Source organism: Silene latifolia, chromosome 9 (assembly GCF_048544455.1).
Source record: "Silene latifolia isolate original U9 population chromosome 9, ASM4854445v1, whole genome shotgun sequence".
Lineage (NCBI taxonomy): Eukaryota > Viridiplantae > Streptophyta > Magnoliopsida > Caryophyllales > Caryophyllaceae > Silene > Silene latifolia.
This window is the reverse complement of record NC_133534.1, coordinates 13,850,430-13,874,629: the sequence shown is the minus strand read 5'-3', so window position 1 is coordinate 13,874,629 and position 24,200 is coordinate 13,850,430. Positions and strand designations below refer to the sequence as shown.

Here is a 24,200-nt window from a genome sequence, read left to right as displayed (position 1 = left end):
AGAAATTGATGTCTAAGATGGTTATGATAAATTTTGGACTATAAATTGATTATAGTTTTTACCACCTTAGGGGGAGAAATGTGAGTTAAAGCTGGTAAAAACAAAATTGATCTCATGCTGAACCAAAAGTTCAGAAGGTTATACGTTAAATTCATTGAGTAGAGGTTTTTGAATTTGATATAACCATATGTTTTACCAGATTAACACAAGTATATACACTTGAAGTGTATTATAATAAAAGTCAAGATGAATTGACGGTTCCAATGAATGTGAAATAGCAAGTTCAAGCAGTTGGTGTGACATATAATTGCTATATTTGAAGTGTCCCTGAAGTGACACGATATCTGAAGGATAATAGATGACTTAAATGAATATAATGGTACCACATACATATTCAGATTCAGATATCATTAAACAGTACTGATATCATCAAGAGATGATAAAATTATATCGATATATTTATGGGACATATATACATTTGCGCGCGATATTTTATGGACTTTATAAATGGGGATCGTAAATTTAAGTTCATTTTGTTGTCGACATATAATCAATGATTATAAATGAGCTCATGGACTAGAAATTCAGTTATTGACCTGAAGTCAATCCAAATTATGAATACTGGAACGAAAACTGATCAGTTTGCATTTTGAGTCATCATCATGTGCATATAGAGAGTAAGTTCATCATTGCATCTTAGTTTTAATATATACATTATTATTGCATTGTTATCAGAATATGTTATTTAGAACTTAGTTTCATATCATATGCATGCACATGTTTCATAATATATAATTTTGAATGGATAATAATGGAAAGGAGAAATATATTTTACTCCTATGAGGATAGCTCCCTGTAGAAGCCTCTTATAAATGATCATCAATTGTTAATGGTTGATCAATTGAGTTATTGAAAACTCATGATATATAAACCTCTACTATACGATTGAAAGATATCGTGATTAGTTCCAAAATGGAACATCAAAACTCCTATAGAGTTTATTTGAAAAGTTATTGTCTCAACCTGAAGTTTGAGCATATTGAATGAGCTTTTTGCTAAACATGTAAAATTAGTTTATGGTCCAGAAATACCATAACGATTAGAATAATGTAGTGAAAATCTACAATGGAAAATGTCAATCCATACATATATGGTTTAGCAAAGAAAATCGCTCAAAGGTATTGGATGATTTATTCAATAATTATTGGATTGATTTTTCTTAAGACAAGGATTAAGGAATGATGGCTACACTCTTTTTCCCTTCGACTAGGTTTTTTGTCCCAACGGGTTTTTCCTAGCAAGGTTTTTAACGAGGTAGCACTATAAGCGCATTATTACGCTATAGTCATGATCGTCATTATTGATTGAGATGACAAATTGTTTTAGACATATAATGTTATGTCGTTTATTGAGTAGCAACTATATCACTATTGCGGAAGTATCAATTAAATGAAGATCCAAGAGATTATGAAATGATTATATCCAGATTGTGAGTTCTCAAAGAAATATGATATCGAAGCTGTCATGGATTTCTATTGATCGAAGATTCAAGTTTATCAACCATAATGGGTACTACTTCAACAATCGAGAAGTTATGTCAAAGCATGTATCATTTGAAGATACATCAAGTTATTTATTTATCAGGGGGTAGCACGCGCTGTACTCTTTTTCCTTAGCCATGGTTTTGTCCCACTGGGTTTTCCATGGAAAGGTTTTAACGAGGCAGCTTGTTATGCGTGTTTGAAAATTATTGTACTCTTTTCCTTTCTAGCGTTTTTCCCATAGGGTTTTTCTAGTAAGGTTTTTAGCGAGACATTTTCTTCAGTAATGGACATCCAAGGGGGACTGTTATGAAATATTATTATATGGATGTCCATATCTTAGAATACTCTAGAATATATTGTCTTATGGAAACCTTCTCTCATTGTGTTGTATATATATACCCTTTATAATGTAATAAGAATACGGTTTTGTCTCCCTCACTTTCTCTCTATCTTCTCTCCATAATTCTCTCTTCCTTTTATTTCACTACACTAATCTCTATTTCCTCTTAACTGTTTAGATTTTGTGAATTTGGACATCATGTCAAATTAATACTATATATTAATTCCAGAAACCAAGGGACTTCAATTTAATTAAATAAATTTATACAAATTAATTATACTATATAGTTTTAAATCAATAGCACTGTGCGATGGACCTGAACAAGGGAGTTCAATGTAAATATAATATAGTTTTGGTTGATGGTATAAATTTAGAGAACACCGGAATATGGTGATTTTCCTTAAAATAAACATGCCCACTTATGGCATTAATTATTATAAAGATGTTAATTATTTAAACATAAACAAATATAATATAAGTATATTATATTTTGGAAAATATTAATGAGTAAATAAATCAAACTAGATTTACAAAAAAATATAATATTCCATAATTATTTTGACTTAATTAATTTAATGCATATATGTAGTGAGAGTAAGAAAAGTAACCTTGGATATAGTAATCACTCATTGGATACTTAAAGAGTAAAAGTAATAATTCTGTTAGTAGTGAAAAGAATTGTAGTAACATTAGATATAGTAATATGATAGTAATCACTCATTTGAATAGTCAAACTAACTATATTAGCAGCGAGCGGGTGTAGTGAAAGTAACAGGAGTAGAAACGGGAGTAGTGAAATTATCAATATTAATGTACAAGTAATGAAAGTAACAATAATTAGGTAACAATAATTACGGCGGGAGTAGTGAAACTAAAAGTAATAATAACGAATGTAATAAAAGTAACAATACTAAGAACGAGATAAAGTATATATGAACAATTAGCTAAGCAATCGATTTAAGTAAAATATTAATAGCGGGAGTAGTAAATTTGTTTCATAATTTATTTCATTGTAATTTTAAGATATACTCCGTATCATAGAAAAATATATTAATGATAAATTTAAAAGTTTTGCAACTTTAAAGTAGTTTTAGTTAAATGAAAATATTATTTAATGCTAAGTAGAGGTAGCCCGGGCGAAACCGGACACCCATACTAGTACTATATATTAAATCCAGAAACCAATGGACTTCAATGTAATTAAAGAAAGTTATACAAATTAATTATACTATATAGTTTTAAATTAATATCACCGTGTGATGGACCTGATAAAGGGACCTTAATGTAAATATTATATAGTTTTGGTTAAAAGTATAATATAAAGATGTCTTGATGAAAAATATTTATGGAAATTGCATTAAGTTAAAGTAATTAAATTTAGGAAACACAATAATATAGTGATTTTCCTTAAAATTAGCATGTCCCACTTATGGAATTAATTAGTATCATCATAGAATTATACATTAAATTAAATGTAGTGAAAGTAATACTAGCAGTAACGAGATTAATAAAATTAACGGTATTAATGTGGGAGTAGTGACAGTTATAATAATAATAGTGGGAGTAGTGAAAGTAACTACGAATGTAGTGAAAATAACAGTGGTAACAATGAGAAAAAGTATGAATAATTAAATAACCAATCGACTCAAGGAAATATTTTATTTATTTAAATATAGCCGGATAAAATTAACGGGAATAACGAATTTAACTAAAAAAAATAGAGAAATTAGTAAAAGAAACAGTAGTAACCATGGGAGTAGTGAACGTAATGATATTAACAAAGAATGTAGTGAAAGTAATAATATTAATAGCGGAGTAGTGAACGTGTCTCATAATTTGAAAATAAATTTTACATTTCATCATAATTACAAGATATGCCGTAGAAAAATATATTACAAATAGTAAACGTGTGAGTTAGACAACTCCAACATAGTTTATTTCATTGAAAATAAAATTTAACGGTAAATAGAGGTAGCCCGGACGAAGCCGGGCACCAAACCTAGTTATTAAGAATACGGAATCATGGGCTTCACTAAAGTTTGAATTAGGTTGGATAACTTTAAAATTTGGGTCATATTTAAATCGTGCCTGCTAAAGATCGTCGACAATTTACTAATTATCGTCGACAATTTTAATGAACTTCCAAAACTACCCCTCCCTCACACTCCCCCTTATATTTTTCATATTCTTCAAAAATTAACCTTTCACACTTCAAAATTTATTAAAAAAAACCCGACTCACATAACAACAAAAAACCGTTTCAACCACATCATTTCCGTCATCAAATTCAAACATTCAACAAAGTATGTGATTGTTATTAATTTTTTTTTTCTGAGTATTTTCTTAGTTTGTAAATTTAATTTTTTAATTTATTGAAACTTATTTTAATTAGCGATTATCGATCCACGCACCCAAAACTAATTTAAGACGGAAATTAATAAATTTGTTTTAAAAAAAAAATTGTTGAAAAAGGGCCTGGATGAAGAAATTTTTCGTCCAGACCAAGGTCCGGACAAAGAAATTTTTCTTCCAGACCATGGTCCAGACAAAAATATTTTTCGTCCAGACCCAGGTCCAGACGGAAAATATTTTCGTCCGTACCCGTCCCGCATTTAAAAAATATTTTCGTCCGGAAAAAAAAAAAAAAAAAAAAAATTTTTAAAAAAAAAAAAAAAAAAAAAAAATTCCGGACGAAAATATTTTCCGTCTGGACCTGGGTCTGGACGAAAAATATTTTTGTCCGGACCATGGTCTGGACGAAAAATTTCTTTGTCCGGACCTTGGTCTGGACAAAAATGTTTTTCGTCCGGAATTTTTTTTTTTTTTTTGAAAAAAAATCATTTTCTGACTTAGATTAATTTTTGGTGCGGTAATCGATAATCGCTAAGTTCTCGTTCATGTTGTTAATTACAAATCCCGCTTTTTTTTTTTTTTGAAAAAACCGTCTTTTTTTTTGTTTGAAAGATTTTAGTGAGACGGAAATTGACTTGTGTTTTAGTGAGACGGAAATTGCATTTTAGTGAGACGGAAATGGAGTTATGTTATGGAGGGCAAACTTGGAAATTTACATTAAATGTCGACGATAATTAGTAAATTGTCGACGATATATAGCAGGACCCATTTAAATAAGTTGTTTAAGATGAGTACTAGGTCAAGTTTTTTCAAGGTAGATTAGTTATATGGAGTCGATTCTAGTTGAATTATACGAGTAAAAATTAAGCAACACGAAAGAAAATAATTTGGCGAAAATTACTAAAGACGATAAAAATTACCTAGACGTCTAGATTACTTGTCAATCAATAAAATGAACATCAAAAGAGTTTGTAACGAAGATGAGGAAGATACAATTAAATGTTGATATGAACTTGTCGTGCTGATATCTCTTTGGAGTTTGGTACGGTACTTCAGTTCTAAGTTCTAACGTTATTTTTTAAAATAAAACAAAATAATAAGGCAACAATTACATATCTAAAAAGCGACTAGTATAAAAATAGCTCCAACTTTTGAACTGAAAAAGAAAAGCAACTTTAAGAATTAAGATTAGACCAATCGTGTACATTTTGCAGTCACTAAAAGGTAGAGAGTAACGAACTCGGAATATTTATAATAGTTGGGCCTCAACCATCACCTTAAGGTTTTGGTTGAGATGGTTCATCTATCATGGTATCAGAGCCAGTGTGACCGAAGGTCACGGGTTCAAATCCTGGCAACCTCAAAACTCCTCAAAAACTCGAAGTGGGTTAAAACTCCTCAAAAACTCGAAGTGGAAACCCAGCACACGGTACGGGGACGGGCATTTGAGTGAGGGAGCGTAATAGGAATATTTATAATAGTTGGACTTCAATTGACTCAACCAAAATAACACGACTCGAATCCAATTCGTAACCAAATTGAGTATCAGAATGGACTGAATCTAACCCAAAACTTGAATTAACCCGAACTTATTCAAGCTGACCCAAATATTTATTATCGAAAATTAATTGCTATCGTGCAATGTAAATCAAACTACTCAACGAAAAACCTTATAAATAAAATTGGCTACTTAAACTGGAGTCCTAGAGGACGTTTAATACTTGGCAATGAAAAGTGGCTTGCCGATACTTAATAAGTATAAAATTTACGGGTTATTATTTACAATTAAAAATTTTGTATCAAAATTATAACATTGAAATAATTAGCTCAAATAATTATATTTAGCTTTTAGGGTAAATTAGATTGGCTTGTTCAATCCTAATCATAAACTTTACTAATCACTCATGTCCTTGTGATTATTTATTTCTCTGTTTTTTTCAAATGAACACACTATGTTGCGAGTAGAGGTGGACTTTGGTGCGTGTCAGCCCGGCCCGCCCAACATCCTCTCAGCCCGCTCCCCTGGCCCGTCCAGCGCGCCCCTATACCCGGGCCGGTCTCGGGCTCCCTTAACCCCAGCCCACACTACCCAAACCCGCCTGGCCTGCCCCTTCTTTCCCCCAATTTTCCCAACCGGGCCGGTTTAGGGCCATCACTTCCCAGCCCGCACGCCCTCAGCCTGTGGTGTGGGCCCGGGCTCCCTCCCCACCAACCCGGCCAGTCTATAGACCGGCCCGGCCCACAGTCCACCTCTAATTGGGAGTAAGAATCAATCCTGCACGGCTGCACGGTTAAAGTAAGAGATCGAGCTCTTACCAAACCAATGAGTCAACCATTCCAATTGACATTGACTCATGTCCTTAACTCCTTATTATGATGCTAACTATATGACCCTCTTATATAACCAAGTCACTAATTGTTGGTACTTGGTAGTAACCAGTGAGTAGTGACCTTACCATTATTATGTCATTCATAATCATTTTATTAATTTAGTAGTTTTTTACTTTTAACCGCGAAAATATTGAAGCTAACTTAATTTAAGACCATCTAAGTCATTATATCCACTCAGATTAACTGATTAGTGGTTTTGCGTTTGATTCTTGGAATTTTAGGAGGCTTAAAACTCATGAGAGAGCTTTACCACCATAATTGTCCGACTCGGCTCGAATCCGGACTAAACCGGATGTTATACATAAGAAAAAATGAAGAGATGCCTTGTAATAGACTGTAATTTCTGTGGTCACTATATGAACATACAATGATGGGGGAGAATGTACAGAAAGTCCTTGAGCACTATTAGGACAGTTTATATTGAACAGGCAAAATTTGAAAATATGAATATTATTAATACATAGAGCAAGGAGGAGGAGTTAGCCATAAGCCATCTTCAGCTTTTAATCCCTATAACCTCGTGTTCTGAATCTTCTACGCGTTCCTTAACCAATTGTCTCTGAATCTCCCACTTCTCCTTACTCCACGCGCTGTCAATTGCTGGCAACTCGTAATCATCTGGTCTCAGTGATAAATGGAACTCTGGCAGTTCCGGTGGTGGTTGAAGACCTCTGAAACATCCCATTATCCCAAATTATTCATGATCAAAAATAAATGCAAGGAACATAAAGTAGTAAACTTACTTTTCTTGATCAAGGAGATATCCATACATTTGTGACTTCTTAGACGCAGTATCCGGGATCTTCAGTTGTAAGTGCTTCATGGCCCCCCAAGGCGGTGGTGGTCTATATAAAACAAAGGAAAGCGAGAATTAATGTTAATTTCTTCTACAAACTCGAGTTCTAGCCTAACCAGAGTTCTCGTGTTTTAGACCTTCAAAATAAAAAATCAGGGAGTGCCTGTGAGATGGTACCTTGTAACGGGAGGAGCCAGGCAAAAATTTAAACAAGCTTTTTTGCTCTCAGAGAGAAGTTCCTCGGCTGCAACTAAACAGCAGACTGCATGGGTGTGAGACAAGGGATCATTGCCTTTGTCGAGGATAATTCCATGGTAGAAGTAAGCTGCAGCCTGGAATTATCAATGTTAATCCTCGTATTAATTTTACTTAAATCTTATAAATGGATACGATGTTGATACTTAGTGGAGGCAAGTACCTTAGCTTGTAGGAATTTGTATTTGATGAACAGTGCCTGTTTTCCTGCATCACTATCATTGATGGTACCACCTGACAGTGCGTAGTAAGCCTGTCGTTTATAGTTAGCGAAACTGTGAAAGTATAATTCAGCAGTTTTGACAGTGCTAGATTATGCTCTACCTGGGTGAAATAAGTCAGCTCCTCACATGCTAACCTCCTCTTCACTGATAATGTCGCTTTTTGGTTTTCTATTGCAAACCCCAGCTGCAATTCTGTTCCCTGAATTCACAATCTTTTATCAGTATGAATATGATTATTTGAGACGGTTTCATGATAATATTATCATGAGACTAAAGTGACCGTATACATATTAATACTGAAAATATTGCCAATGACCCTTTTGCATAATTTTGTAACCCGTTATCTCAGAAACAAGTTTGAGCTGGTAACTCATTTGAATTGACAATCCGAAAGTTACCAGCTAATTGCAGAGTTTGTAAATACCTGGCCGAGTGCTTGAAGAGAAAGAGCCTCCAATGCACCTTCCTGCATATCTTTGTGCAATTTGTCCCTGGTGAATTTTATGCAAAGAATTTCAGAAAATAATTTAGATAAGATTATGTAAATTATGATTAAAAGGGATATATGAACCACTTGGCATACTTGATATCAGAGGACAATTTAGGTAGAATCCTCTTGACGCAGAAGTCGAAGTATCCTGATGCCTTCAATAGCAAATCAATTGCATCCCTCTGGCAATCTGAGACAGCAATGATCAGGCAAAAATTGAGCTACTTTTTTTTTCCTTCTAAAGCGCGGATATTCAATCGATGTTACAAGAAAATTTACCTGTAGGAACTATTCTATCAGAAGAATTAGTATAATGCTTAGGAACCAACATCATGTTGGCTTCCACTAATGTCAGAACAGCCAGCATGTAAACCACAGACAGTACTTCGAACCATGAATTTGACACACAGATCTCCTGTTTAAGCAAAAAAAAAAACAAAAAATTCTCAGTTTCAGAAAATATACAGCTTAGGGCTTAGTTTATGCTACCACTGAACAGAAATTACTGAAGTCGTCAAAATTTTCAACCATTTATCTTACAGTCTTACCTGTTTACCATCAATAGTTCTCCATTTCAACTGTACTGCCTCTAATGCACCGCACTCTGAAAACATCCAGACACATAACAACCGAAAAAGATGCAGAATTGTCAGTGAGGGGTGGTATTCATGACATAGGTTCAAAAACCGTCAAAATCCAAAACTCAGACCTTTAATAGTCAGTCCAAGCAGAACAGGCAGGTACTCTTCAAGACCTTGCTTAATCTCTGAAATAGCCGAAACATCTACACAAAAACCACCCACATTTTCAATAATCTAATCACATATACTCCGTTAGTTCTACCCAAAAACTTATATGAGACGGTCTCACATGTACTACCAACCCATTAACAATACAATCAAACGTATTTGGGTTAGTCTAACATATGAGACTGTCATACAAAATGTAAAATCCATACCAGTATCCTCGGACAACAGAATAATGCGATTGCGCAGAGCCACAAGACGGTCTAGAACATCGATAGGGATGATCCCTTTAAGCCCTTTATGAAGATCAGAAGGGACAGGAATAAGCATAGTCGGAACGAACACGACTAACTCGGAAATGGTCATTTTCTTCTTCTTTTTCCCTCTAGCTTGGAGCATAGAAGAAGTGCACCCCATTTTTATTATCAAATTAAGGCCACTTTTATCAACCATACCCCCCTACAATTTTTGGATACAATTGTCAAAGTTATCCCAAAACATCATAATCATATCATAAAAACTAATCTTTTGAATGGTTCAAAAGGAACTTTTTTTGTCATATATCACCTTAAGCTTATTAAACAAGAATTAAATTTAGCATCAAAAAATTCCTATAGAGACCGTCCACTACAGATGGCAGCAAAAACAAAGCATTGATTAAGTATTTACTAGAACACGACCGACAAAATCTCATCTGAGACCGTCTTACTCTTAAAAACGATTTTTTTTTCATGCTATGTAGTTCATTTATCCATATCTATAGCCACTAACTTATAAGGTTGAGACAATATTTTTTTTGTAACGAGGGAACCCGCAGCCGCTACTTTTGATACGTATTGGGTAAGCCCTCGGGTATATGTGATAGCATGCAAAGTGCAAACCACGTAAACCAGGAAAGCCAATAACCAGTTTGAGACAATATTAAACAAGACTAACTTGTACAAACAAAGTGTTGAATTTAACAAATAAAAGTACACAAATTCTTGCATAGGGTGTCTTAACTATTAAGTACGTTAAGACAGTACTAACAACCGATTTAAATACATACTGCCAAAATGAATGGGGTTTGGGAGAGAATTTAACTTAAGATCGTCTCAAGTAAGACTTAAGTAAGACGTATTGCAAAAATAAAAGTACCCATGAAAGGAAACTTGAGCATGAAGAGCAAAGAATGAGACAAGAGAGACTTACTAGAGAAGATAGAAGTAAGGAGACATATGAAGTTTGAATGGAGTTTTATATGACATTTGACTGAAAGAGTGTGATAGAGAATCTGGTGGGATTTAGAGTTCAATAATCGAGGTAATATTCACATGGCAAAGACGTAGGAAATGAAGGATTTAGATCTACAAAACCATGTACAAGTAATAGTGTAATACTATATGATTTGTCAACTTTAATTAATTTTTTTGGATCACCAACTTGACCTTTTGTAATTCCCAACTTTATTATCATTACTACATTACCCCATGTAGGCCATATTCATGAAGAGCATTTGGGTTCGAATTGAAATGACAAGGATGGAATGTACTAGACGTGGCAAACGGGTTTTTCGGGTACGTTTGGGGACTTTGGGTTGATTTGGTTAAATAAGGCTGTTATGATTGTGCTATTGGTTTTGAATTTTGAATCTGTTGTTTTGATTGAGTTGTTATTGGATCTTTCAAATATAGGAGCATAGAGAGCGGAATAGATAGCATTCGCGAGTCACGGACGCGTGGGGTGCCAGATTGTTTGAAAATCTCAAGTCCATGAATGTACGTTGGTGAAATATCGAGAAGTAAGGCGGCGTTCACGGTAAGGCATGAAACTTCTAGCTCGAGGTGGAACCTTGATTTCACCTCTTGATTGAGCAAAGCCTTTTTAGGGCGAAATGATGAAAAACACCAAAGGTCTTGTGGGATACTAGAAACTTTGTGTACTAGAACCTACTAATTAGGTGAACCCTTATCAGGTTGGGTGTCACAAGTCTAGTGAGTCCTTTTTAAATTGGATGTCAAAGACCGTTGTGTGCTAAGACTTCTGACGATTAAGTGACGAATCCAATCCAAGATATAGGAGTTTGATATTATGCGCATGTGTAGAAGATTCCCAAGTGAGACACGTGAACATGCATGACCAAGAGCATGTGAGAGCACTCACTTGACCAGACGATGACAGATTTGGCTCGATAGCATGGGGCGTGAGTTAAGGTAAGGTTATCAAGAATCAAGACTATGATGATGCTTGGACTAGTAGTGGTGTTAACGAGACGAGTCGAGTCTGAGCTTGACCTTACTCGGCTTGTGCTTAAGAACCAAAAACCGAGCTCGAGCCGATCTCGAGCTTATCCGAACTTGAAAAAATGTGCTCGTTATCAAGCTTGCGAGCTTTAACGCGAGCTCGAGCCAAACTCGAGTTCAAGTCGAGCTTATATAATAAAAAAAAAAATTATTTTTTCCTTCCGTGATTTTCAATACCAAGACTCGAAGGTTATATGTAAAAATATTAGGCAAATCATTGAGACGTTTTATATATATAATATAAAGATATAATCATGATAAAATATTTTTATTAAATACAAGCAATATCTTATCTAATCACACAAGTTCGAGCCGCTCGCGAGCTTTTCGAGTCGAGCCAGCATTTGCTCGGCTTGACTCGTTAAGCTCCCGAGACGAATCCGAACACGAGCCGAGCTTTATCCGAACCGATCTCGAATTGCTCGCGAACTGTCTCGTCTCATTAACATCCCTAGCTCAGTAGCTTGGAGTACCTAGAAATTAGGATTGTGGGAAGTGAGTAGTTCTCCATAAAAGTAAAGGCTCGGATTAAAGCTTCATTTGAAACCTCATTTTTTCATGGAGCACACGGCCTCCACTTGTTAAGATACTAATTGGTCGATGATAAGATTTTGCACAAGGATGGATGAGTTTAACATTTAGTATGGCGGTCTGTCCAATAAAATTTTGCAAAGGCATGCCAGCTTTGTAACAATTGTTTTCATTATCGCTTCTAAATTTTGGTTTTTATTCACTAATAATTAAAAAGTCGATTTTGTCATTGCTCCAGAGTACACTTGACAAACTCAACTGGTCAAATGTCAGTGTGACTAGGCTGAGATGAGTAGTTTAGACCCAAAATGCTTCATACTTGACATTGATTACTCATACATATCTTAGAACAACGGTTCATATTAACATAAGGTGAGTCCAAATATAATTATTTATCTCAAATTAGATTTTATGTGATTTGTTTCTGTCAGTTTTTATGATAATTATGTTTATGAAAATTCAAATAAGTTAACAGTACTACTCCGAACCCGGTATACTATCTTTAATATTCTTTTTTTTTGGTGCTAAGGAGGAGGAGAGTCAAGAATTGTGACCTCAGTACTTCAAATGACATCTCGATTAGCTAAGCAATCGCTTGCACGCTTACTTCTCTATAAGTACTCAAATTTGAGAGTTCACCCCGCTCAATCAATGAGATTGTAGCAACGGTTGACCACTGCTCTAAAATATTTACTGAGGAGGTGATCTTCCTCTATCAGCTGAATACATGACGTACTGTTAATATAAGTAAAAGTTCATCAATATGTAATAATTTAGACATCTCGAGACCAACCATAAAGACTAAGAGTCCGGTATTCTTTTTTGTAGTATGGCATAAAAAATATTCTCTAATTTATTCACTATACTACCGCTACAATCACCACCTCAAAAACTACGGCAAAGGCGAAATTGTTCGTCCTAGGACTCACCCGTGGCCACTTATTTCTATAGACCAAAAAATTTAGCCTTTGATTATGTATGTCTCATTTATGTTGCTGGTAAGAGCAGAGTGTGAGAATGATTTTCTTTTTTGTTTTGTTTAAATATGTACACTTATGTTGGGAGAAAAAGGATTGTACATCGGATGTACTACATCATACTTGATGATTTTTTGAGTTTTTATGTATTTTTTTCGAGTACTATAGAATTTATAAATTACATTTTAGTTTTATGATGTCAAAAATCAAATTTTTTTGAGCTTATATGTAATTTTTTTGAGTTACTCCCTCCGTCCTGGTCATTTGTTGTCCTTTTCCATTTTGGAGTGTCTCAGTCATTTGTTGTCCTTTCTATTTTAAGATTGAATTTGATGAGTAATTTGATCATTCACACTCAATTTATTCCACTTGTCATTTAATCATTGGTCCCCTCCCCTTTTCTTGGTCTTTGTGCCAAAACCAAAGGACAACAAATGACCGGGACAAAGGGAATATAATGTAACTTTTTGAGATTAAAATTTAAGTAAATAAACTCAAAAACTTTAAAATAAAACTCAAAATTTTTAAATTTAAACTCAAAAACTTTATCTTAATACTCAAAAACTATACCATCTGATGTACTACATCAGATCAGATGTATGATCCACTTATGTTGGTGGTAAGATCGAACTACAACTTTATAGTTGGAGTAAGTGTGAGATAACTCTATTGAGAATGATAAAGAGATTGTTATTTGAGATTAGAAGCAATAAAGATATTATTAGTTAGAAATAAAGTTACTTAATCAGAAAGCAATGAATTTATGTCATTGGAACATCACTAATAATCTAATACTGTGCTCTTTTACGTTCTTCATAAGCAAGTTTAGCAAATGCAATGGACCACCAATCCACCATGCATGTGAATTTCAGCCATTTGTATCTTGCTAGATTTTTTGAATGGTGTGCGACAATTGGCATTGACGGATGAGCACCACCATATATTTTATACGGAGTATTTGCTAAGGGAATGACACCATTGTTGCGTTTTGCTGCCTCTCGAGTCTCGAATCTCGATTGTTAAAATAAGTCCATTAGGCTCGGTTTTTGTTAGAATTTGAATTGAACATAGTATCTTAACTTTTTTGAACTGAATATGTTGATTGTCTTAAAATGTCAATAAACCTAAGAAAACTATGTTAAAACCAGTTCTAGGCATATATTATGCATTTCAAAGTTTCATCATCATTCATCACACTCTCTATACTCTCCACTTTCAGTTTGAGGCCATCGTTGCTCATTGTGACATTCTCAAAATGTCCATTAGTTTGCAAAGTGTCAAACGTTGTTTGGTCCTTGCGCAAAGGCATCTATAATTCTATATCCATCACCCATTTTCGTTGAATAGTCAAAGACAGCCATTATCACTACTTACCACACACCAAAGTTAGAAAAATCACCCTCATCATCAACTTATCTTAGCCTTGCCCGACTTCTCTTTGAGATACTTTACACCTCTTCAAGCCATTTTTTACAAGACGTCTTAAACTAAATGGAGGTTCGGTGCAGCACAAAAAAAAAATGAGGCCCCAAACATGAATACACAAGTGTAATATATTTTGAGATTTGTGCGTGTTGAATTTCATCAATAAAGCTTATAAATCAGGTGACCAAAACCGGAGACCCGATTCCCGCACCCGTGCTTGCCCGGGGTCTTAGACGCCCCTGATTTTTCATCTTTGGACCATTGTAGTGAATATTTCCTTACTCTGATAGTAGTACTCCGCAGTACTCAATCTCACGAAACATGTTGTAGTAAGCAGCGGCGGATCTACTAACAATATTCCGGGGTGTGCGATCAGCTGAAACAGATTTTTTTTTTTTTGCGTATTTTGTCTAATTTTTAGCCTAAAAAAAAAAAATTTACAACTTTTTTTATGTGTATATAGATTTTAAATATTAATCAGGACCCCAGAAATAATTTTTTCTGGATTCGCTATTGGTAGTAAGTTAATATTATTGAAGCGCCTTGTATTAACAAGATGCTTGCCAATATTGTAGTTTATTTTGAGTTAAACTAGAGTTCAGATTATTATGAAAAGATGACCTATAGTTTGGATTATTTCTATCAATTATCCCTTAAAAAACTCATTTGGTGAAGTTCTTTTGTGGAGTTAAATTATCAACACAATTTAGGTAAGGGGAATCGAACCTGCACATTATTGCCTAATATAGATTGATCAAACTCTTGACAAATGTGAATTTCAGTGGATTTGGAAATTGAATATTCCTCCTAAATTGAAATTTTTTCTTTGGAAAGCCTGTGTTGATGGCCTTCCAACGAAAAGTAGACTTCTCAAGAGTCATATTGATGTCCCACCTCATTGTGTTCTGTGCAACAACCCTATTGAAAACAAAGATCATTTCTTTTACGAATGTCCCTTGATTGGGGCTGTCATCCAAGACCTGAACATTATTAGTTTCAACGAGTTTTTGTCAAATTATGATACTATTATAAGTCAAAATTTTCTAACGAAACTTAATTATCTCAAGGATTTAATTTCAAAAGATGACTTTATAAAGATTATCTTTATTTGGTGGAATGCATGGTTCCATAGAAATGATATTATCTTTAATAATGTTAATTTAAGTACCAGCAAACTTATTACTTTATGTAATAATAGCACTAAAACATGGAATGTGACTAGATTTAAGGATCTCAACAATCCCGAGGTAGAAGAGTCAGCTAGAAACAATTCTAGTAAGGAAGAGATTTGGTGGGAAAAACCTACAAACGGTTTCCTAAAGCTAAATTTTGACGGATCGAGAATAGAAGGTAATAAAGCTGCTTTAGGATATTCTTTAAGAGATCACAATGGTAAAGTCGTTTTGTTGGGAGCGAAAAAGTGCGGATCCAATAGTATCCTTGTTGCGGAAGCACTTGCTTTAAAAGAAGGTATTTTAGCAGCTAAATACTTAGGAATCTCAAAGTTAATTGTGGAGGGTGATAACTTATGTGTTATTAACTCGATTCGAGGTACTTGGCAAATTCCGTGGGAAATTTCTAGTATTATCAAGGATGTGAAGTTAGACCTTCATTTTTTCGATGAAGTGATAATTAAACATTGTTTTCGTGAAGCCAACAAGGTTGCTGACTTCATGGCTTCAGTTGGACATTCATGTCCAACTCTTTCGAGGTGGTTTGATAGCCGGTGGCTTCAACTTACCTCCCTCATTCGAAAGGATGAGATAGGTTGGTCCTACCCTAGAGGATCAACCTAGTTTTCTTACCTAATAAAAAAAAAAAAAAAATATATATAGATTGATCAACGACCCAATATGCTACTTATTTGACGTTCTAAAGTTGGAAAAAAAAATAGGTAATTGCATTAGAATTCTTCTAGAAATGAGAAATAGCTAATAAGCCTATGAAAATTCTCCACAATTACACCAAAAAATAAAAATTCTCCACAATAGTTAAGATGCATTTTACTCATTTTTTTTTTAGCAATAAGGTAAGGGGCCTTTCTTAAAAATTTTGCACAGGACCCCAAAAACTTCGGGGACGGCCTGCATACCCACAAGTATCGTCGTCACTTTAGGTATATAACACTTTGGCAATAAAATAAATGAAAAATTAGAGGGCTTGTTTTTGCTCAATATCTGAAGAGTTGACACATTAATTGGTTGATTTATTAATGTGGTCTAGCAAATTTATATCACCCTCCTTCATCTTGAATTGATACAAATCTCATCGCAAGTCTTGTTGGCTGATGACTGGTGATCGAGTGACTTCGACGCATACATACCTTGTAGCTTCTCTAATAACGCGTCCGACTCCTTCTCTTTCAGAAGATTATACTTAATTTATGGTGCTACCGCCAACCTTATCAGACTTCTGCCTTTTTTCTTCTTAGACTCCCAATCAGAATCAATAATCTCCGACGGTTTAATCATTTCTACAGTTTCGTCAAGATTGGATTGCAACTTGCAAGTATTCACTTGTGCATTTCCATACAATAAAAATCATCTTCCCATCGAACAAAGTGACATGAAATTTCTCCGGTCATCTTACTTACGATAAAACAAGTTTCTCCCTAAATATGCGTGTTGGTGTCCCCTAGCCATTCAAGTTTAGATTCGAGTTGAATCTTTTCAATCATGGTATACATTTCAAGTCAAGTCGCTTCAGATCTTTTTCTATAATATAACCGACCAGGTGATTTCAAATACACACATTTCAAGTAAAGTAATTTTCAAACCAACTACACTTACAATTTTTTTTCTAAATGTAAACCCCTTTAAAATGCTTTCAAACTAGACATGGACAAATCGTTTATCATCCCCTATTTACTAAATGAATAAGCGAAACTATCATTTTTCCCACCTAAAAAATCTTTCTTAAAATTGGACTTAGTATTTTTAGCATATACTATAAATGGAATAATTTTTTAGATGTAAATATTTATAAGATTCAATATCTTATATCCCCACAAATTTATCTTCAATCTTTTATGATAAATTTTTTTTTATTTATTTAAAGAACTTTACGATAAAAATTCGTTGACATTTTATGAAAAGGAGTTGCGGTTAAAAATAGAGTATGTTATTAGTAAAAAATTACAAAATAACATCATTACTTTCTTGGTAATAGAAAAAAAAAACCATTAAAAATACTCAATTCCTGTCTTCTTACTATTTTAATTTTATTTTTTAAAATTAAAATACAATGAAAAGAAACATGAAAAATAAATGAATTGGCAATTTAAAATCTATAAATAATACACTAAAAAAAAGTAAAAAAAAAAAAAAAAACTATTTATATCATGCACATTTGCGCGGGGTCTATTCTAGTTTAAGATCATTTCAAATTAACTCAGTTTTAAAACAGAAAGGTGTTGAAGAACCGTTTTAAAATGTGGATTTCGGATCGGTTCCAGCATGGGCTAGTAGTAAGCATGAGCATATGATACTTTGATAGCCTTCTACCGTTCTACGAACCCAAAGCCCAGAATATTAGAAAGTCAGCATCAAAATTCTCCGACCAATAAAACAAAAAAAAACCCAAACCACTCACAAGTCACAAGTCATTACTAAATCAGCAGAAACAGACGATCGAAGCATTCAACAATGGCGGACAAGCTCGTCTTCTTCTTCTCCCTTCTTCTCCTTATCGCCGCCGTAACTGCCGATTCACCGTTCATCGTCGCACACAAAACAGCTACACTCAAGCGTCTCAAATCTGGCGTTGAACAAGTCCTCGTTAACATCGATATCTACAATGAAGGATCTTCGTATATCTCTTCTCTATATCTTTTATCTCATCGTTTAATTGATGCGTTCATGATTCGATTTGTTTTGATTTGATTCAATTTATGTAATGGTTTGTGTTGATCTTGATTTGACTTGATTTTGATTTCCTCTTTGTTTCTGTGAATTTAGTCGCGTGATTTTAGCTTTAATTGATGTTTACTGTTAATCGAAGATGAATCGTGGTGATTATTCTTTTGTAGATATTTAGGTTTTGATTAGTTTGTGAATTTCGGAGCTAGAGATAGATCTAAATGTGTTTTGATCCTACTTCGTCTCGTCGTTAGCGAATACATTCTGATTAACGGACTTTGATATGGCGAGGTTTTCATTGCATTTCGCTTTATTTAGATCGTTTTGTGATGTTGATTGATCGTGAATAAGAGAAAGGAAAAACAATTTGATAGCACAATTAGGTAGATTATCGAGTTTTCTCTTTGAAAATATGCGGCGTTGTTAAGGTGCTGAAAATTGTGCCGAGAGACGAGAGTTGCATCAAAACAACTGTTTCTTCGCAAAACAATAATTATTGTGTTTATTGTGTAAGATCATCTTATGGTGTGATACAGTCTTTTTATATATAAAAGCACTCATTTATAGGTTGTAGTAAATGAGTGTTTAACCAACAAAAGGACCGTCTCACACTCTAAGACGGTCTTAATCTATAATTTGTGCTTGCAATGAAGAAGCACGCTGCCAAAGAATTGCTAGTCATTGGTTCAATACGAAATGGTAATCGTAGATGGTTAACCTAGAGAGCCTAGAGCATAATTATGAACCTATTTGAGCCCCAGATTGGTCAACATATCATAGATGTTTTAGCTAGCTTGGCTTTTTTCTTTTTTTTTTCGCTTTTTCTTGGTAGAGACCAACTTCAGTGCGCCCATTTAGTTGCCATTTGATGAATTAGTATGCTCGGGGCTATAAATTTCAAGTTTCTCTCAATTATCATTTCATAGGAGAAATGAGAGTAGTTCTTTTGATATGAACCAATGATGTCCGGATACTCCGGAAATCTGCACCCCGTAGTCAGATTACGTATGAAGAAACAATTGTTTTGTGTTATATATATTTAACGAGAGAAAATTGGAAAAAGGCAGTGTAATATTTTGAGTTTATTACAAGACTGCCTTTTCATGAAATATTTTGTTCCGTCACTTGTCATCTTTCATTTAGGAAAGTGCAGTTGTTAGATTTCTCTATATCTAATGTGTTCCCATTTTGGGCTTTTGGCTAATGCCTAATGCAAAGTCTTCTCAATTCAAAATTGTTTTAGCTACACGCCTCATACTTTATATTTTTTTCCTTGGGTTTTTGTTCTGAGTTGAAACTATGTGCGAATACTGTTTCTCCTATACTGAGGTAGGGGCACTCATCTATATGAAGAGGAATTAATGGCCAATGATGTTTCCTGCTTTTGTAGAACTGCATATGATGTAAGCCTGACTGATGATAGCTGGCCTGAGGATGCTTTTGTTCTCACCAATGGCAAAACTTCGAATTCCTGGGAGAGGCTTGATGTGTAAGTTCGATTGTCGTCGTCTCTAATTATTGGAATATTTGTACAGCTCGTAGTAATTCTTATATGATGATGGGGTGATGTGTGCCAGTGAGACCAATTCAAATTCTTGTATTCTTCTTTTATTTATATGGTTAATGTGTCGATTTTACATGTAAGACTTCTTCATATATATTTTTTGTAACAATGAGCTACCTTTTCTTGCCAGTGGTGCTGTACTTTCACACTCTTTTGAGTTGGAGGCCAAGGTGCAAGGCAAGTTCCAAGGTGCTCCTGCTGTCATTAAGTATCGTGTTCCAACAAAAGCCGCTCTTCAGGTTTGATCTCCCCAGCACTTAGTTATTTAAATTGTGGACGATGCTTTTTCTTGTGCCATCTCTTAGATATTCATCTTTTACTTCCTTTTTTTTTTTACTACAGGAGGCATATTCCACTCCAATATTTCCTTTGGACGTACTTGAAGACAGACCTCCAGAGAACAAGCTCGACTTTGTGAGTTCTCTGTTCAGTAAATCTTTATCTTTCACTCTTTTTATGGTCTCCTAGTTTACTGACAGTTTCTTTTCTTCCTTATCGTACTATTGACGGCGGTCTCACTTCTCAGGCTAAGGTATATTTCTTCATTGTGGTTTTAGTAATTGGCCATTTCTTTCACAACAGAAAAACGATATGAGACAGTTTGTCGACCCCCATTAACCTTATTAAGTAAATGAGTAATATATAAGGGTTTGGGTTGAAGATCTAACATGTGAGACCTCATACAAGACTCACCTTTGTCATTGAGCATGTCCTGATAATCTGATATCATATTTTTATTATCGAAAATGCAGAAATTGCTGATTAAATATGGTCCTCTGGTGTCGGTAATTTCGTTTGTGGGCCTCTTCATATCCCTTGTCCTGAGTCCATCAAGTGCCGCCAAAGCAAGCAAGAAGAAGCGGTGAACTAAGAGACAGTAGCTCCGTTTGAAGCTTTTCTTTGTACTGTTAGAACAGCTGTTGACGATAGTCTGGAGACGTTTGTTCCATCAAGCATTCAAAGTTGAGAACATTTTGTATTTGTAAACTCTATGTAGGTGTGTTGGATTACAGGCCAGAGTATTGATTGTCAATGTAGCTTTGTTAGTCGGTATCAGTAGTCTTCATATACTACTTCTCACGGCAGAAATGGTTACAAGAATTTTGATTGAGCTGTTTAATCCGTTTGCCTATGTTGAAATGGATACGTGAATGCGAAATGGTCAGTTTCGATCAATACAGGACAATTTTCCACTTCCTGCTATCACTTCCTACCATATGTATGAAGAAGTTTACATACATCCTTGGGGAAATGGAGATTTACAATTATGCTATTTTTCATATTGTCAACTTTCATAAAATCGAAGGATGAATTGCTTGAGTGTTTGTTTCATATGATTCGGGATATCGAGTGAACTGTTACTTTCCAAGGAATACTAATAATTTGTGCATCAATCACTTTTTGTGCCAAAAGACCATTTGCAAGCAAATTAAAGTAATGTCAAAATGAACCCAAATTGAAACTGTTCCGGGTGTAATTCCAGAGCAAGTATCGTTACCACCCGTGGCTTGTAGAATAATGTCTTGAATTGAACCCTTCTTGCCTCTATCGTACCTCTCGGCTTCTCCTGCAACAATGAACGGCGAGGGCTTGGCTTTGTGCCAAGCGTCTTTACTCCGACGCTCAAGTCAATAAACTTAAAGGATTAAGTTGTGTTACTTGGCTAGGTATGTATTGTAGAGAGATAAGGAAGATATTACCAGATGAATAGTGTATTTAGGTTAAGTTGTGGGATCCTTTCCTCAATGAAGGTTGAGGAGTATTTATAGACTTTCACCTTTTGTCACGTAGTGGCCAAGTGGCCAAGTGGAAAGACCGTTCTACCCTCGGCCGATGGACCTATGGCAGGCCGGCCGACGGGTCTTGGATATGAGTACGCGGATATGTGTCCGGCGGGCTAGGTGCCGTCGGGACCAGTGTGGACAGCCGATGGATTGCGTCGGCTAGGTCCCGATATGTTGACTTTCTTTGTGGATGTCTCGACCTTGCTCGGTGTGTTGACTTGGTCAACGGTGCGAGAATATGCCCCATCAATTTGCCCCCAGCGTAGTCTATGCCGTGGTATGGGCTCCGATGTATCTTTGAGCATATATTCGCACAAGTAATTTTCGCAAATTTTTTCTCAGACGGCTTCTTCTTATGCATCGGCGTGGCTCTTGTTAGGCCGTACCATATACCATATCCCCCTCCACATGGATGCGTAAAGGGCATCCGATGTGGAAAAAAAACATGACGCCGCCGAGAGACCCGGTGAGAGTGCTTGGGTTGATTTTGATTGCCCCGGCCTGCTTCCTAGCTTGGTTGATCAGGTGGCCGGCGGAGACTAGATACCTAGGAATTTGTTGAGGAAGATGAATAGTCGAAGAGATGTGAATGGGCGTGTTGAAGACGCTTGGTCACTGTTGCATTGATTGACGTTTAACTGTTGCGACGATTGACATTCCGTGGTTGCATGCTCGACACGTGTCCTCGATTGATTTGTCGCTTCATGGGTGTGCTCGATTGGTCCTTCTTCATGGGCTTTTTCCCTATAAATAGGGCAGTTTTTCCGTGATTTTGGCCACTAATTTCATTTTCTCAAATTTTCTCCAAAATCTTCATCTTTCTAAACTTTCAAGGGCTTCCTTTTCTTCCAATCTTCAGAGTCTTTGATCCGGCGAGTGTTTTTTTTTCTTTTAAGGTAAACAAACGAATTTTTCTTTTATCTTGCTAGTAATTTGTTGTGAACATGTCTTCTGCTGATGCCGGGACTAGCACTTCTGCGCCGGGGGGTTCCCCGTCGCGTCTTGACGAGGAAGGGATACTAGATGCCATCCCGCTAAGGTTTGGGGGCCCTAGGTCTCCTTCTCCCGTAGTTGGCCTGTCCATTCCGGAGGAAGGGGAGGATGAGGATGATGCTGATGATGATGGTGAGAGGGCTCCTGTTGATGGTGAGAGGACGACCATCCCGGATCATGGTGAGGCTGCGGGATCGGCCTCGACCGTGCCTGGACAAACAAATTCGCAAGCAGTTCCGGAGGGACTCTTTTCGGAGATCATTTCTCCTTCGGTGAGGGGTATAAAATTGTTATCCCTGAGGAGGGTCAGGTGGTCTGTTGCCCTCCCCCGGGCCATATCGGCGTGTACATCAGGCATTTGGAGTATGGGCTCCGGTTTCCTTTGAACGAACACGTCATGGCCATCATCAAAGCTATGAACCTTGCGCTGTGGCCCAACCGCATCCGTTGGCCATGAGGACAATAATCGGCTTTGTGTGGCTCTGTCTCTTTAAAGGGGAGGCCCCTACGGTCAACTTATTCCGCCGACTTCATAGTCTTCGGCCGTCAATCGCCCGAAAGGTGGGGTGGTACGGCGTGCGAGACGGAGCCGGGATATGTCTCCGTAAACAAGCTTACTTCCCGCAAAGACGGCAAGAGCGATGGGTGTACGTCCAAGTGTCGGAGGACTACCCATTGCCTCGGTCTTTCCGAGCCCCGTTCACTTGCGGTGTGAGACCCAGGAAGAGTATGAGAAATATATCTCCCGGGGTAGCAAGGTCAAGATGGACGCTTCGTTGGTCCCCCTTCATGGGATGAGAGGCGGGCAATGCACTGTTTGATCTTTGAGAAGGGATGGTTGCCCCCAACTCGGTTATTCTTCAGACGAGCCGCTATGCCGCGTCGGCCTCATACCGCCCTCGGCCGTGGTGAGTAGGGTCGGTGTGAGGCCCACCTTTGCTTGTTATGTTCCTGTTTGGAGCTTTCTTACTTCCTTTATGTAACTCTTGTTTGATTCCTTGCGATCGGTTTGGTCGGGATCTGCGAGAAAGACTTGGAGAGGTCGGGGCTTGATAAGGACGGGAAGGTTCTCATCCGTCATCCTACGGCTGAAGCGCGTGATCGTCGACGTCCCCTAACGAACTCATGGACAAACAGACGAGGCGTTGGATCGGGAGACGGCTCAAGCACGGGTTCTTGGTGGCGTGTCTTGAAGAGATCAAAGAAGGCGGCGTCAGCCGGCGGCGGCGTGCGTGCGCCTCCCTCTTCGACCCTCGTGGTTCAGGAGCCTGTGGAGGTCGTCGAAATCGTTGACGGGTCGGTGACCGTTGCTAAGGCCTTTTCTCCGAAGAAGAGAAAAGATCCTCCGTCTGCTTCCATCGCTGCCGGGAGAAGATCGACTCAATGACCCTCGAACCAAGAGGGTCCCGGACGGTACGGATCTAACTTGTGGTTCGGATTTAGGCCGGTTCGTTGGACATCCCGGATGACCGGCTTTCTGATGTGTCAATGCATGGTGACATGGATGCTTTGTGTGAATTTTTTGTAGATCCTCCTTCGGCGGCCGCCGTTCTCCGAACGACAATTAGGAAACAAACTGAGAAGGTTGTTGAGAAGGCGGGTGACAAATGTCGTTGTTGACTCCTCGGCTCGAAGATTTCTCCCTCCGA

At 36.6% G+C, this 24,200-nt stretch overlaps 2 protein-coding genes across 5 annotated transcripts; one reads left to right on the top strand and one right to left on the bottom strand.

Moving 5' to 3' along the window:
* Nucleotides 1-6,957: 6,957 nt before the first annotated feature.
* LOC141599145 (uncharacterized) lies at nucleotides 6,958-10,613 on the bottom strand. Of its 3 annotated transcripts, none has more exons than XM_074419072.1 (12): nucleotides 10,330-10,613; nucleotides 9,351-9,597; nucleotides 9,102-9,176; nucleotides 8,941-8,996; nucleotides 8,672-8,807; nucleotides 8,486-8,582; nucleotides 8,327-8,393; nucleotides 8,003-8,101; nucleotides 7,842-7,931; nucleotides 7,601-7,755; nucleotides 7,371-7,472; nucleotides 6,958-7,298 (listed from the first exon to the last, which is right to left on the bottom strand). In XM_074419072.1, exons 2-12 carry the CDS (start codon nucleotides 9,589-9,591, stop codon nucleotides 7,124-7,126), a joined length of 1,293 nt encoding a protein of 430 aa, XP_074275173.1. In that variant the 5' UTR covers nucleotides 9,592-9,597; nucleotides 10,330-10,613; the 3' UTR covers nucleotides 6,958-7,123. The 3 variants fall into 3 exon arrangements, with proteins under 3 accessions (XP_074275173.1, XP_074275172.1, XP_074275171.1); XM_074419071.1 differs by having other exon boundaries at nucleotides 7,398-7,472; nucleotides 10,330-10,425; XM_074419070.1 differs by having other exon boundaries at nucleotides 10,276-10,333.
* A 7,241-nt stretch (nucleotides 10,614-17,854) lies between these two features.
* LOC141599144 (uncharacterized) lies at nucleotides 17,855-20,894 on the top strand. 2 transcript variants are annotated; one of them, XR_012523731.1, is made up of 5 exons: nucleotides 17,855-18,161; nucleotides 19,601-19,699; nucleotides 19,905-20,013; nucleotides 20,117-20,306; nucleotides 20,527-20,658. XR_012523731.1 is itself a non-coding variant. In XM_074419069.1 (5 exons), exons 1-5 carry the CDS (start codon nucleotides 17,998-18,000, stop codon nucleotides 20,538-20,540), a joined length of 462 nt encoding a protein of 153 aa, XP_074275170.1. In that variant the 5' UTR covers nucleotides 17,855-17,997; the 3' UTR covers nucleotides 20,541-20,894. The 2 variants fall into 2 exon arrangements, 1 of the variants encoding a protein (XP_074275170.1); XM_074419069.1 differs by having other exon boundaries at nucleotides 20,117-20,192; nucleotides 20,527-20,894.
* The last annotated feature ends 3,306 nt before the right edge of the window (nucleotides 20,895-24,200 follow it).